General features: G+C 47.4%; 1 protein-coding gene across 1 annotated transcript in view; it reads left to right on the top strand.

The window, feature by feature from the left end:
* Positions 1-464: 464 nt before the first annotated feature.
* Fam20a (FAM20A golgi associated secretory pathway pseudokinase) overlaps positions 465-15838 on the top strand; it is a 47844-nt gene continuing 32470 nt past the window's right edge. The window contains exon 1 of the mRNA XM_055592247.1: positions 465-1541. Within this exon, the coding sequence (XP_055448222.1) occupies positions 1138-1541 (404 nt within the window). The 5' untranslated portion in view covers positions 465-1137. The remainder of the gene's footprint in view (positions 1542-15838) is intronic.

The following is a 15838-nucleotide window of genomic DNA, read 5'->3' as shown; positions in this document are numbered from 1 at the left end:
CAAAGTACTGGCAGATTCCGAGTCAAACTCCATCCAAACAGGAAATCACTCAGGTTCTAGTTGCACTGGGGCGGAGGCGGGGGTGCGTTAAAGGGCAAGCTTTTCGTGTACCAAGTGGGTGTCTTCAGAGAACGTGCCTACTATGTGCTGAGCACGTGGTTGCTGAGTCCGATGTATGCCCTACAGGGGGCACGCTGAGAGATGAGAGCCAACCCCCCCACCCCATCCATACATCTGGCAAAGCTTACAGGAAAAAAGCTTTTAAGGTTTTGCATTGTCTTTTTTATTTTTATTTCCCTCCTAAAAACTAAAAATGGAAATAAAAGGCTCCAGTCCTCCTCACTTGGGCTCACCAGAATGTATATGAAGAAGAGCTCTGGGCAGGGAAAGTAGGAGGCCTGGAGCAAAGAGGAGGGGACGGGGAGGAGAAGAGGGTTGATGACAAGGTGGAAGGGCAGAGCCGGCGGGCAGAGGGATTGGGAGTTTGGCTGGCAAGCTGCGCCAGAGGCAGGTGCCAGCTAAGAGTGGGCGGAGGTGCCGGCGCCAGGCCAAGCCAGGCAGTAGGGGGAGGCTCGGCGTTACCTCTGCCTCTAGGAGTCCAGGCGCAGAGACAAGCTCACCCCGAGGCGCCCCTGCTTTGTCAACTCTCCATTCCCTCCTCTCCTGCCAGCCCCGGGGCACGGGAGTCCCTATCGCCTGCAGGAGGAGCCGCTGGAGCAGTCTCAGCCGCTGCGGAGCGACAGCATCCTCGGGAGAGACGCCCCGGGCTACGCAGTCTCCAGCCTCCTCCTAGGGGGAGAGAGCTCCTTGGCGCTTTTTCGAGCGATTGCCCCTACCGGGCCACCGGCCATCAGGCGGGTCTACTGGGGACCTCCACCTGCGCGGGCCCCAGGCGGGGGAATCAAAAGGCAAAGGGGTTCAAGAAGCCGGTATCCAGGGAACCCCAACCCCGCGTCTCTGCTGGGCGAGAAAAGACGACGCTGTCAACGCTGTGAGCTGCCTGCACGCGGTCCCCAAGTTCAGGGGCGACACCCTTCCAGGAGGAACTAATTCCCCAGTGAGCATTCCAGCTCCATCGGGACGCCAGGAGCTTCTTCCGTCTGCACCCCAAGTGTTTCCCGGGTCTCCGCTTGGGCCATGCCCGGGCTGCGCAGGGACCGCCTGCTGGCCCTGCTGCTCCTGGGCGCGCTCTTCTCCGCTGACCTCTACTTCCACCTCTGGCCGCAAGTGCAGCGCCAGCTCCGGCCCCGGGAGCGACCCGCCGGCTGCCCGTGCTCAGGCCGCGCCCCCTCCGCGTCCCTGCTCTCGTCCTCAGACTCCCGGGACCCTGGCGCCACGGCGCACAACTTTTCCCGACCCCGACCCGGAGCTGAGCATCCCAGCCGCGACCGCCCTGCCCCGCGCTCCAAGCTGCAGGCCCTCTTCGCCCACTCGCTCTACCAAGTCCTGGAGGACCCGCCTCTCCTCGGACCCGATGACTGGCTCCTGGCGAGCCAGGAGGCGCTACGCTATTATCGGAGGAAGGTGGCCCGCTGGAACAGGTGAGAAGCCGGGGACCCCGGGTGCCTGGCTCCCTAGCCTGGCCCTCCAGGCTCTGGCTAGTCACATCCCCTCCCACTGTGGGCTGCCCTCACAGCCTGGCACTAGGCTTCGTTCCCCCATTCGGACCCCACCAGCTGTTGTAGACCTCAGAGGTCAACCCTGGAGTCAGATCTCAGTCTGAGAAACAATTTCTGAGCAACAGCAAAGAAATGTTCCCAGCCGCTCCCCTTGAGTTCCCCGGTTCCCTGTCCAGTCACTCTCCTGGTCTCAGTGCTTTCTCAGGCCTTTTTCCCTTTGTCCTGATGTGGGCAGCTGCTGTTGGGCTTTTGTTTTTCAGAATGAGCTTTCCAAACAGAGAGCAGAACTGGCTGGAAGGCAGCACTCACCTCTGCTCTTTGGTCAGACCTGAGCGCTCTGCACAAAGTATGCCAGGCTTCCCCCGCCCGCCCCCTCCTCCCTCTCCCTCTGCCCAGGGTTGGAGACCAAAGAGGTCAGCTGGAGCAGGAGTCAACCCCTCGGCTCTCTGACATGGCCAGTCTCTGTTTCTCATTAAAAGTGGCTTGTCTGTTTTTTGGCCAGTGTTCTGAACTGAAGGCAGTTTATTATCTTTTATTATTGTGATGATTTGGACGGAGGCTTCTGGAGAGATCGAGAGGAGAAAGAGAAGGGAGGGAGGGGAGACCTAGGAATTTTGTAAAGTGAAAGCAAAATTTAGAGCTAACATTAAAGTATTTAGGATAAGTTTGAGTGTTTTTGCAGGAATGTGTTGGAGATGGTAGTGCTTGCCACGGAGGTCCCCAGTTAATGGGAAAAAAAAAAATCTTCATATGAGTTAAAGACTCTTTCCAAGTACAGAGCTTGTCTGTCGCTTGAATCCAGAGTTCCTCTTTCATGCCACACCCATCTGTTAACACACGAGATTTCAAAATGGGATGTCAGGTTTTAAAGTCCCTCCAGAAGATGAGAAGGCCATAAATCCCAGGTGAAACTCATTGCTAGCCCAATTTAACAGTTTTCTCATTATTCCAAGGGACTAAAACTTGATTGGGGAGGGGGACCCTCAGCAAATAAGGAGGAAGAAGTTGAAACTTACTGGCTGAGATCACTACAGCAAACTTCATTTGCGACCTCTATGGCTAATGATTTTATATTAGAAAGCGGTTCTCAATTCTATTGCTAATTGCATGCAATAAAAAGGCAGTTTTAAGATTGCTTCTCGAGTGCTGTCACTTTTGGTAGTACCTTAATTTCGTCAATAATGTGGGAGCATTATGGATCAGTGAACTAGGAAATTTGCCCTTAGAAAAATTATCCACACATCAAGTGAAGCTTTAAGATTTACAGGCTACGGGCAAAGTTGCCTGCTATTGTAAATGTAAATGCATGTTCTCCTAGTCTCGTTTCTGACACCTTAAAATTTCCTGTTACTTGGGCCCTGGAAGAAATTCCATGGAAATATTTGGGGAGAAAAGAAAAAAAATCTTCCTCACCAATCTGAGTAATAGATTTTAAGATGCTTGCTTTTGACAGGGTACACACACACACACACACACACACACACACACACACACACACAATATTTACTGCCCAGAAATCTTGGTCCTTTAACAGGGGATCAGTGGGGGCTGGGGACCTTGCTATTTTATTTGTCGCTAAAATGTGGCTGTTTCCCAGGCAAGGTCTGGGACAGCCTTACTTATCAATGCTGAACCAAGCTTGACCTTTGAGGCAGAAAATACATTCCCTCCACTTGAAGAGTCCTGTGAACATCAGCAGGATGATATCAACAAGAAAATGTATTAGAGTTACACCAGTGTTAAAAATGCAACGCACTGGTGCTATAGCTCAGTTGGTAGAGGGCTTGCCTGGCATTCATGAAGCCCTGGGTTCAGTTCTCAGAACCCCGTAAGCCAGGTGCACATCTATAATCCTGACGCTCAGGAGGTAGAAGGAGAAGGAGCAGAAATTCAAGGTCATCCTCGTCTACTTGTTGAGTTTGAGACCCACCTGGGCCTCTTGAGACCCTGTCTCCGAGTATATGGGATGCAAAAGACTCATTGGCCGGTATGGATTTGAATCATATAAAAAATTCTACTGTAATCCCACCATCCCTTACCGAAGCATGTATCCTGATGACTACGAGAATGTGTGGATGTGTTAATGGACCCTGAGAGCCTTGGCACAGGCACAAGGAAGCACCCAGATCCCCTGAGCAGATATTTAGAATAAGCAACAAGGGGAGAAATAATGAATGACCTAGCCAATTGTTTGTGTCTTGCACAGACAAGTCCTTGTTTGTAGCCATGACCCTGCAAGCATTTAAAAGCTAGTGATATATAAGCAGAGCTTCCCTGCCAATAATTACCTAACATTAACTGTGATCCAAAAACAAACTTATCAGCAAATTGTCTACCACATTAGGAGAAGTGCAGGTAATAACATAGACAAATCAGCGTTCTTCATCACTTGCCTAGAAGGCAGCATTTTTTTTTCTGCCACACTAAGAAATGGTGATATTCGGTCAGAAAATGCATTTTGACAACTGGAGCTCATTTCCATTAGGGGCTGTGTAATGGCTCCTTCCACTCCCCACCCCTGAACATTCCTTTTCGATTTCACACAGTACCAGATGGAGTTTGTGCATTGTCTTGGATGTTTCGGTTCTCATCCGATGTCAGTTTATTGGCTGTCAGTATTTTAGTTGGGTTGAAATGCGGACACGATGCTGTGTGTGTTGGGTGAGCTGGCTCCGTGTCCTCTTATCCTGAAGATTGGGCAAACCTCCTTACAGGACAGTCTTTCCTTGCCTTACCGCATGCCTCTCTCTCATTCAAAATGCAACCAACCGAGGGTGCTACAGCCCAGGTTTAAAATGTAATCAGGGGAAGTGTTCCTGTCGGGTTGTCAGCTGCTGATCACAGCGAGCAAGCCAATGCCAGGCTCTGTCAGCCTTGATGACACCTCTGGCACCTGTCTGGAATATCAAAAAGGCAGGGGGACGAGGAGCAGGGAGATGTCAACATCACTATTTCAGGCCATAAACTAACAAGGCAGATTTGTGCAGCTTTTACTGTCAGTCCTTAATCAGCAATGGTGGTGGTGAGGCTTACCCGGATCCCAGGTAAAGGTTCACATTTGTGGCTCTCCTGGCATTCTTAGTGGCTGATCTTGGAGTTTCTTCTGTGGTCCACAGCTGCCCCAGTCAGACAACATCTGTCTTTGGACAGACATGTCAAAACTGGAAAGCTTGTTCTGGTCTTTTGCCCACATATCTTTGGTCAATTCTTCCTTAATCCTCTGGTCTTGGTGGTCAAGGTCAAATAGGGTCATGCCTTCCTTCTCTGTCTCTGTCTCTGTCTCTGTCTCTCTCTCTCTCTCTCTCTCTCATTTAGGAACTCTTACAGCTGTAATACAAGCATGAGTTTTCTGCTCTCTGCTTTTCTTCCTAAGTGTCTTCTGCCGATTTCAGGAACGTGACACTGGCCGGTAATCACAGATTCGGCATCTCTCAGAAATGTGTGTATATGTGTGTGCCATCTCTCTGTCCCAAGCTTCTGCCATTCTCTTCTCCCTACCTCCTTGTTGTCACGGAAAGGAACCCTGGCCCAGAGTCTCTCTTCAGAAGTCACAGAAAAGAGACTGGGCAGCTTTTCAAAAATGACAGTTGTTCAAGGGGAGTAATTTGGCTGAAGTTTTTCTGGGGGAAGTTCTGAGAAGATCCAAAAACAAGGCAGACAGAGGAAAATAGGGGGAAAAGGCCAGGAGAGGAGAAAGAGAATTCCACTGGAAATAAGAAGTGTCTAGCCTAGGAGTCACAAAAGATTAGTTCCCTCCTCCTATGGCACTGTTTGCTGAGCAAAGGCACCTCTTCTTTCTTCCCCTTTCCCTCCTAAGTGCCTCTGTAGATCTTTCTGGCTTACCTCGAGACTACTCCAGACCATTCGCAATATCCATCTCCCATGAACAGTTCAGCCTTCAGAGTGGACAAAAGTCCAGGCATACAGTCACAGACAGTGGCCATTTGCCTTCCTCCCAGAGTCAACAGGACTTTAGCTTTTGTGTGAGTGTTCTCCCAGCAATGCTAGGCTAAGAGAGAAATGGCCGCCCAGGTTTTGGGAATGCTCCCCAGCCATGGCCTATGTGTGGCAAGCAACCGGAGCGGTGATTCATTTCCATCCGTCTTAATTAGAGCTTAGCTGGGCTGGTTTGGGAAAAGCTATTATCTTGGTGGATTCTGAGACCTCAGGCTGCTCTGTTCTGCTCAGAATCAGAAGCCACAGGCAGATGATGTCTGAGTGAGTTGGTCCAGAAAGCCAGTTCAGGCTGCTCCCTCATTGCACACCGGTTCTCACTGCCTTGGGCTCAACAAAGAGCTAAATCAGGAGAAGTATCGGTGATGGTCATCCAAGGTGGCACGTCCTGTTTCCAAACAGATCAAAATGAAGATCCTTGGTCCAGAGCCAGAAGCCACACCGTTGGCTCCAGTCCCTGACCATCTTCTTTCACCTCAACCATTTTCTCATCAGTCTTGGGAACTCAGATGGCTAATGTTTCATGTGTAAATCCTCCTAACTGAAGCATCTATGCTTTATGCCAGTTACTTCACATACAGTCACTTGGTCCTCAAGGCACACACATACACACACACACACACACACACACACACACACACCTATTCTAGTAACTCAGTCCAATTCTATTGTGTGCCTATTATAAATATATTTTGAAGCTGTCCCAAAACAGGGACATCTATCTGGTAGGGCTGACCTGATCACATACATCCCTAAATCAAGATTAGTTTATGGACAAAGAAAAAAAAAAAAAACAGAGAGTTTGACTACTACTACTGACTTGAAGAGGAAGGGGACCATTCGGCAGGGGATATAAATGACTTTTAAGACTCTCGGTTGGCACCCACCGACAAACAACAAAGAAAATACAGATTTAGGTCCTACAGCACCAGGAAATGAATTCTGCTGTCAACAGGAACCTCTTGAAACAGAGGTGTACCCCACTCCACACTCTCCAGAGCCTCTAAACAAGAATTCAGATCAGTCAAGACCTTAACTTCAGCCCCGTGTGATCCTGAGCAGGTCACATATCCACTGAGATCTGAGCCTCTGACCTCCAGAACTGGGAGACGTTGTAGGGAGGATAGGTAGGTATCTAAGCTGTTGGGTTTGTGATGATCCATAGCACAGCAATAAATCACGAACACGGTGCTACTATTGGGTCTACTGTGTGGAGGAAAGAGAATAATGTCATTCTACAAAGCTGCCCGGAGTCAGGCAAATAGATAACAATACCAGGCTCTGTACTCAGGTGGAGTTGGCTCCAAAATCATGTCTGCTCCCCTGCCCCACCCCTGCCCAGCACCCTTTGATATACAGAGGCCATCACCTGGACCTTCCCTGACAACATCTGACGCTGGTTCTTCTGTGGCTGCAGACATCATCTCCACATATGCTGCAAGGTTTTGCATGCTCATCTGCTCCATCATTTCATGGAGCTTGGAGTGAAGATGAATGGCTACTTGCTCTTGGCACCCCCATACATCTGTTTCAGGGTTTGCCATGGGGTAGATCCTAAGTAAGTGTCTGTGGAATGCATAATTATGAACAGATGACCCAGGACTGGGACCATCAGTGGCTGATCATCTACTAGAGAAAAGGCCCTGAATAAAATAGATCCCGACTGTGAAGTCTGGCCACCTATGACTTGCTGACTCCTCTCTATAAAAAAATCTACAGCAAAACCACGCTGATGAGCCAATGTGAGGTTTGGAACTGGGTTCACTTCCTATGGCAGGAACCCCGAAGGAAACCAAGTTCAGACCTGAGAGGGGAGGCAAGAAGGAAAGTTGAGAAGATGTCATTTGCTAAGATGAAGGAATTTCTTTAGCATCTTATGCTTTCTTAGGAAGAGCAGCCAAGAAACCTCGCATGGAATAAAAAAAAAAAAAAAAAAAAGGGAAACACAGGAGCTGTTACTTTGCCAAAGCAGCCCCTGCCCTGCCCCTTGGCAGATGCCCACCTATACTTTTCTCGTGATTATTCATTAAGTTGGAAGCTGATGAGAAGCTGCGGATTCTGCTGAAGTATGCCTGTGGATGGCTTAAAGCCCAGTGGGGATACCGTTCTCAACAGCTGTGGCTTTGGTGGAGCAGAAATCACTGGGCACAAATTACTACCTGTTATTATAGGCAGGCACTCATGTATGTGCCTAATGAAAACCACAGTATGGAAAAAACACTTAGCTCTGTTTGTGCCCTGTAGCTTGGCACAGCGTCCTATGGCTGAAGTAGGAAATCAGGACAGAACTGAGTTTGAGGGCTTTGGGGAGAGGCCAGTGTCCAAGACTTTCCACCCATTGAGCCTGGCTTTAGGGGCCAAGCCCGGGGGAGGGGGGGCAGCCAGGAGAATTTGGCTGGAGCAGCAAGAGACCAACTGAAGTCCCAGAAAGGGCCTGTTTTATTGGATTCACTAGTAATAGGCTCGATAATAAATCTGTGGAGCCACAGGAAACAGCACAGTGAGAGACTACGGTTCCCAAGAAGCCTGGTGCCTGTAGTAAAGTCATCAAGCTCCAGAAAGGCTGGCCAGGGGGCTGGGGAGGTGGCAGAGTGGGTAAAGTGCTTGCTGCTGCTGCACAAGTGTGAAAACAGTGAGGCTCAGTGGTGCACACCTATAATTTTAACACTAGGGAGGCAGAGGCAGGGGAATCCCTGGGATTTCTGGCCAGCCAATCTGGACAAATGGGTGAGATCAGAGACCCTGTCTATAATAATAACAATAACAATAATGTGGAAAGCAATTGAGGAAGGCACCTGATGCCAACTTCTGGCCTCTCCCTTCATATGCACGTTCTCTGTGTGTTTGTGAGTTTGTGTCTGTTTGTCTGTCTCTATCTCATACACACAGGCACATACACATACACATGATGGCATAGAAGCATGTGACTGAAAGACTGGACCATAAAAAGCATGGTGGCCTGGATTTATTTTACCATGCTGGAGGCCAAACCCAAGCTAGATACCCTCTTGCCCAGCACACACTCCATCACTGAACCCACAATGCACAGACAAAAAGAAAGCAGAGTTTTCCATTCGCTAAGCTAAGCGTGGCTCTCAGCAACAAGCCTGCTTCAATTGCCAGCATCTGGGTCATAGGTAAACATTTCTGATGATGTTAAACAAAATAAAATCTACACAAAGGGACAGATCATGTCTCCTGGTCTAGTCACATGTCCTAGAGGGTCTCAGTTTCAGCAGTTGAGATGGGCATATGCATATTTCTGATCCAGTTTTCTTTAACAGCCTGAAAATGACAGGTCCTATAACGAAAGTGCGTATCTGTTCTCACAGCTCAGCCCAGGCTCTTTATTACCCTGATAAGGATTATGTATCCCTAGTGATGCTTATTTCTACATCCAGTGTTCCCCTGAGCACTCCAAAAAGAAAGAGTCAGACTGAATGACCCCAATTCTATAATCAAATCCAGCCTTCCATATTAACCAACGTTTCATTGCAGGGAATTTTAACTGGGGTCACTGTATCCCACCGAGTTCAGGTACAGATCCACATTTCCCTTAAATTATGCAAATTTGCATTCTGAGCATATGCTTGCCCTCCTCGGAAGCAGTTCATTATACTTGCAAAGTACCCCTTGCATTCATCAGGCTACATTGGTTTCATGAGTCAGAAATCCAATACAAGGCAGCTCCAGCAGGGACTAGGAAAGAAAAGTAGAGGCTCAAGAAGCCAAACCTCAGAGAAGGAGAGGGCTAGCAACACACAAAGCAACCTTTGACCTGTCCCTGTTCTTGCTCACCTGTTCTGACCTGCTGTTGCCTTCTGCAGCTTACCTGTATTCATCCTTTCCTAGTCTCACAGACCAACAAGAACCAGAGGCCCTTGTTCCTCTTCTCTGAGCCTCCTCGGCCTCCCTGTCACCCAGATGGGAAAGCCTCATGCGCTTTCATAGGGCAAAATATCTCCTCTCCACTCACTCTCTTTTTAATCTATTTGTTTACTGGATAGACTGAAAGTCTTACTTCTTCTACAACCCCCTCCTTTGAGGTCAGAAGCTCAAAACTGGTTCTTTTTGTTTCTCCTATTATACTCCTAATCCTAAGAGCTGGAGCAATGACTCAGTATTTAAGAACATTGCTGCTTTTCCAGAGGACCAACATTCAATTCCCAGCACCTCCATGGTGGCTCACAACCATCTGTAACTCCAGAGAATCCTCCAAGGACACCAGACACTCACCTGGTGTACATAAATACATATATTTATTCATTACACATTTATACACATAAAAACATTAAAAAGAAAATGTAAAGTAATAACAGACACTGTGGTTGAATAGGTTATACATATCATACCATTTCCTCTCTTAATGGCAAATGTATTACTTAGAAATAATAACAAAGATTTGTTTCTCCTTATGGGGCTTATTAAACACTTGTGTTTTATAACAGAATTCCCAAAGACCATTGTCTGTCCATTGCTCCATTGGATGTTAGTGATTTGGGTTGAGAACGCCTAACTCAAAATGCTTGAGGACTAAAACATTTTGGGTGTTAAGACATTTTTATTCAGTTGGAACACACACACACACACACACACACACACACACACACCGATGCCCATGGCATATGGTCCACCCACATTATGTTGGGTCTTCCCACCTCAATTAACCTAATCTAAAAACTACCTCACTGACCGGCCCAGAGGTTTGTTTCTTGGGTGAGTCTAGGTCCTTTATCACCATTACACCATTAAAACGATTAAATAAATAAATAAGTAAATAAATAATAAATAACCTCAGTGCAACTCCATGGCACCAAAGCAATATGGAGGAAAATGTGTGCTCTGTGTTTACAGCTGGAATCACACTGTTGCTTTCATACATAATGATATTTAATGCAGTCGTGAGAAGCGAGGAGTGCCTCTCCTCGCGCAGCGTACTACCAGAAGTCAAACATACCTGAGGAGGATTTCTACTACAAATATTTCTGCCTCCCTCACCTCGAGCCCTGTAGAGAGAACTCTTCCTGATCCACCCAGTACCAGCCGGGTGCCTGAAATGTCCCACTTCTAGCCAGTTTGTAAGCTGGGATCACCCTGCAACTCCCAGACAAAAGAAATTGGGCATTTGATATGGACGCTGCCATAACAGTCTGCATCCCTGGTGCCTTCAAACAGCAGTGCTTTGCTCCTGTGCAGCTCTGGAGGGAGGCAGCGTGTATGCCAGCCAGAAGCCTCCCTCCAGCATCTTCAGGAAGACTTCAGTCTTTCCTCTTCCAACCTCTAAGGGCTGACCATGCCCTCTAGCCACCACCCTACAATGGACCTCACAGCCACATCTCTGCCTCTTCTGTCCCTACATGTACCTGCCTCCTCTCCTGTGTTTGACATGCCTCCTCCTCTGCCTCTATATGTGTGTGCCTCCTCTTCTGTCTGTGTGTACGTGTCTGCTTCCGTGTATGTCTTCTTCTCTCCTGTCTGTACGTACCTGTCTCCCCTTCTGATGAGTGTCTTCCCCTCCAAGACACTCATCATTAAATTCACGGCCCGTCTTCATAATCCAAGACCATCTCACCTCAAGAACCTTAACCTAGTTGCATCCATGAAGAGTCTATTTCCAAATGAGGACCTGTTTACAAGCTCAGGAAAGCAGGCCAGGAATGTATCATTTGGGAAACCATCATTCAGCTCGGGACAGCTAAGTTTCATTACAAATGCAAACTCTATCTGAGTTACCTTTTTAAATGATTTTTGAAATCTTTTAAGATAAAAGAGAATCGAAGATTATCCATTAGCTGAGCTTTTGAATGCACCATAAAATACTCATGATATGTTGCAATATAAAGTAGAAGATAGTTGAAAAACCAGGTCAGATCGGAAATGAGATTCAAGATCAGTGGAGCTGGGTGTAAGGAGTTTCTCACAACCATTGTCAAGAAAGCCTGCCAGAGTGAGCTCTGCTTAGAAACCGCCAGCCACGTCTATAAGACAGGGGCTGGGGGAAGCCCAGTGACCCCTAGAGGTGACTCAGCAAAGGAAAGTCACCCTCAAGACCCTCCTGTCTCACCCACCAACCCACCTGCTCCCACCACCACCACCACAAGATGGATAAGGACCGCACCCTCCTCCACATCTATGGGGGAGCTTACCCCCAAGATGGCCCTCAGCATCAGCCTTGTGGAACTATGTTCACGCAGACTCACAGCTGGGTGCTGCTGCCCAAGCCTCTGTCCCATCAATGGGAAGAAGGTAAAGTCTTGGAGGCTCCAGGGCAGTGGGCTCCAGCAATCCCTTGGCCCATCCTCCATGAGCCTTGCCTTTTCAGCAGAGTTTCTGTTCAACGCTTGAGTGACAGTCGTATTAAGATAAAACTCCAACAGCACCTGGACTGCAGCTCTTCAAGGTTGTCATTTGGTGCAAAGAAACAGAATTGGTAATCAGCTGAAGTTGGAAGGAGGAACAAAAGGTTCTTTGTGTAGGTCGTAAATAAAGTTAAACAGGCTAGATCAGTGGACTCAGAGCCACTGACCTCTGTCCAAAAAGAAACCAAAGGTCCCCAGACCAGCTAGATTCTCCTCAGGCCATACTTCCAGGTCTGCCGTGATGAGCCAATGGGTAATTAATCAATCAATATGCCATGGATGTGGCTGCAAATTTAGGGGCTGGAAAAAATTTAAATCAATTATAACCAAATGAAAGCCATCAATACAGCAATCACTGAATGCCTAATGTATTAGTGGCCTTTCCAGGGTAAACTCATTATGAAAGGAACACCCAGATAACCCCAGGGGGCAACATTCTATTCCATTATTAGCTATAAACCCATTAAAAGATAGGAGAAGCCAGCCCAAAACTACAAGTTCAGATTTATATACTTATATATTATATTTATATGAGCCGTGGCCCCTTTCTTTAGCAGCCATGGAATCTTATGATCTATTAAAATGACTTCTACTTTGTGGTAGTAAAGCCATTTCATCTACATATGTGATTGTATGTCTTCTCGGATCTCCTGGTAAGGGATGCTGTGCCCTTCTCATTGGAAGTATTAGCTACTGACAAAGGTATAATTTAATGAGCAGGTGCTCCAGAAGAGCTGAATTCTGCTGGACACAGCCAGCTGGCTCTTCCTGTTCTCCAGATCTTCTTTGCAAAAGGAAAATCTACTGCCCTGCCAACCAAAGGGGATCTTGGGTGCTTCTTTTCCCCAACCACCGTTTCACTTTCTAACACAACTTGCTATGATCTTGTTTATTGATTTGTTCAGCAATAACCTCACTGGATCCTATGCTCTTTAAGGGTTGTTTGGATGAAATAAACTCTCCACATTTTTAACCCCCAGGTCCTGGAACTAACATCCTGCTGTGGAGGGAAATTCTTTTAAGTAACTAAGCCAAGAATAACTTTTGATTGATTTAGTTAAGGTGAAATGAAAGCTCATTGTGGATTAGCAAGATGTTCCCCAAATCCAGTGCCAAGTGTCCTTATAAGAGTAAGATTAGACACAGACAGAGGAGGTGTTAAAGCAGGCAGAGACTGGAATGAGGCAGTCATGAGGATGACAATGACGGTCACCAGAAACCATCACTTCTGATGGGAGAAACAAAGAATGGACCCTCACCCAGAGTCCCAAAAGGAGTTTATTCCTACTGACAACCTGTCTGCCAGACTCTTAGATTTAAGCAGTGAGAGACTGTTATTTTAGCCCACCAAATTTGTGATGACTTAGATGCCAGAGGGCATTCATAGAAGAATGAAAGCATGTTTGTTTCAGTACTTAGAATACTACTTTTACAGTGTAGGTGCTCACAAAATATCATGTGAGTGGATGAATGAATGAATGAATGAATGAATGAATGAATGAATGAATGCGTGAACAAGGAGCTCAGTAGGCAACTCTGAGTTTCGCCATGGCTGCCTCATAAGTCATGTGAAACCTGAGGCTTATTTCCTGGAGCCTGAGTTTCCTGGTCTGTGAATGGGGATGTAATACGTATTCAGTAGTGGGTGGCTGAGCTGGTGCCCAGTTCCTTCAACACTGAGTCACTAGTAGTGAAAGACCACTGGTTGGCTTTCCACCAACATTCCGTGTGCGTTATTTGCTTCCCATCAATATCCAGCCCTCTCCATTTGTGTTTGGTGGTTGGGCTGAGGGTAAAGAAACAATGTCTGTGGTCTCCCTCCACACATGCAGGCTGGTGATGGCCCTTGATTCAATTAGCCAGAGCTGAAAATATGAAACAAAACAATCTCTCCCCCAACACTGAGATGTCAAATAGCAAGAAATTGGGGGTGGAGAGAAAATAGAGTGGTGTCAATCTGCAGTGTGTTCACCTGTTTCAGACTCTCTCTCTCTCTCTCTCTGCATATTTTAGGAACCTCCTCTTTGCTTCTAACAAAGCTTGTATTAAACAGGCTGATCTCAGCTTATGGGAGACCTTTCCCCTCAAGCCATACCTCTAAAGACCTTGCTACGCAGAGGTAGCTGACACGTGCCAGCACTTTTTGTTCAAGACAGAGTTAAAATATCGTATCGTTTAGCCCTCAGAACTCCGTGTGCAGGTGCTATTAGCATCTGCATACCCAGGCTAGGGAAAGGCTCACTCAGGCTAGGTCACACAAGAACTGGACTTTGGGGTCTGGGAGATGATTCCAGCACAAGGAACTCAGGAGAACCTGAGTCCCTCCCCAGAGACCACGTAAGAGAAAAGGAGGGGCTGGGTGGAATGTGCTTATCTCAGCACTGGGAAGATTGGAATAGGCAGATTCCTGGGCTTATAGAACGGAGCCTCGGGTCTGCGGGGGAATTCTGCCTCAAAGGCAATCAAGGTAAACAACGCCTGAGAAGCTGTAGATTGTTCCCTGGCTTCCACAAACTTATATGCAGGTGTTCAGGACACGTGCTCCTGCACACACACACACACACACACACACATACACACACGCACATGCACATGCACACGCACACACACAGGGAGAAAGAAAGACAGAGACAGAGACGAGAGATGAGAGAGAAACTGGATTTGAGGTCTTTTCAACTCTAGAACTGAAATTCCGCACCTCACCCCATCCTTTCAGCTGGGTCCTAGAAGCAAACACAAGATGAACACAAGCTCAGGAGGCTGACTGCCCAGCAGTCTCGGGGCACCATTCTCCTCGAAGCTCAGATGTTAGGAAGGCAGAATTAATTCCATGGAAGTGTAAGCCATGGCACCCTGCATTGAGCTTCCTATGTTTGGGAGTGAATCATTACTGGCAGGACCTTCTGGATCAAATTCTGGTGTCTTTCTTGGGCTTTGGCATAAGGCCAGTTGGTGGGCAGTGCCCCGGCCATTGGTACCAGTTCCTGGCTCCCAAATCCCTGAAATGGGGAGAATAATAACCATGCCAATACCGTAAGGAGCTTCTGTGGGAACTGAATGGGTTAAAACTGCAACGTGATTTAAACGGTGTGAGGAACAAGGTCTGTGTCTAGGTTACCTACTACCCTTACTCAGATCCACTTAGCTGCTCTAAAATATGATTTATTTTCCTCATGGGGACAGAAGTCCCTGTGGTCTCCAGCCCAGGGAAAGTCTATGATACATACATTATCAATCTCAGAAGCGGCACCACCCCCTGGATAGATATTACACAATCACAATAGCCGAGCCCTGGGATCCTACAGGGTCAGGACAAGGTCAGCACCGGACAGGGCAGAGGCCCATTGCAACACAGCCAGGATCCAGCTCTGGGAAGAGGAAGCAACATGCCCTTATGACTGAGGGAGGAGTATGCGTCAGCAAACAGGGACTTTTGGTAAAAGCTCACTAAAATGTCAGTCCAGTCACTGCTTTCCTAACATCAGATGACAAACACCTGTGTTTCCCCACACCACAGAGTTTTTAAAAAAAAAAAGAAGAAGAAAAAAATGACATCAAAAAGTCAAATTAGTTTCTTTATTAGTTTTTTGGCATACATAAGCAATGGGTTTCATTATGTTTGTTTCATATATGTTTATCATGACACACTGTTGGAGGTCACTCATTAGCTTCTTTTTTTTTCTTTTTTTATTTTCAATTATACTTTATGTACTTTGTATCCCCCCTCTAGTTCCCTCCCTCCTCCCCTCCCAATCCGTCCCTTCCTCCCCCTTCTCCACACACTCCCCTCCCCAAGTCCACTGGTAAGGGAGGGTTTCTTTTTCTTCCTTCTGATCCTAGTCTGTTAGGTCTCATCAGGAGTGGCTGCATTGTCTTCCTCTGTGGCCTGGTAAGGCTGCTCCCCCC

This window comes from Psammomys obesus, unplaced genomic scaffold, assembly GCF_907164565.1.
Source record: "Psammomys obesus unplaced genomic scaffold, mPsaObe1.curated_primary_1811, whole genome shotgun sequence".
In the NCBI taxonomy this organism is placed as follows: domain Eukaryota; kingdom Metazoa; phylum Chordata; class Mammalia; order Rodentia; family Muridae; genus Psammomys; species Psammomys obesus.
This window is presented reverse-complemented; position numbering and strand designations above follow the sequence as displayed.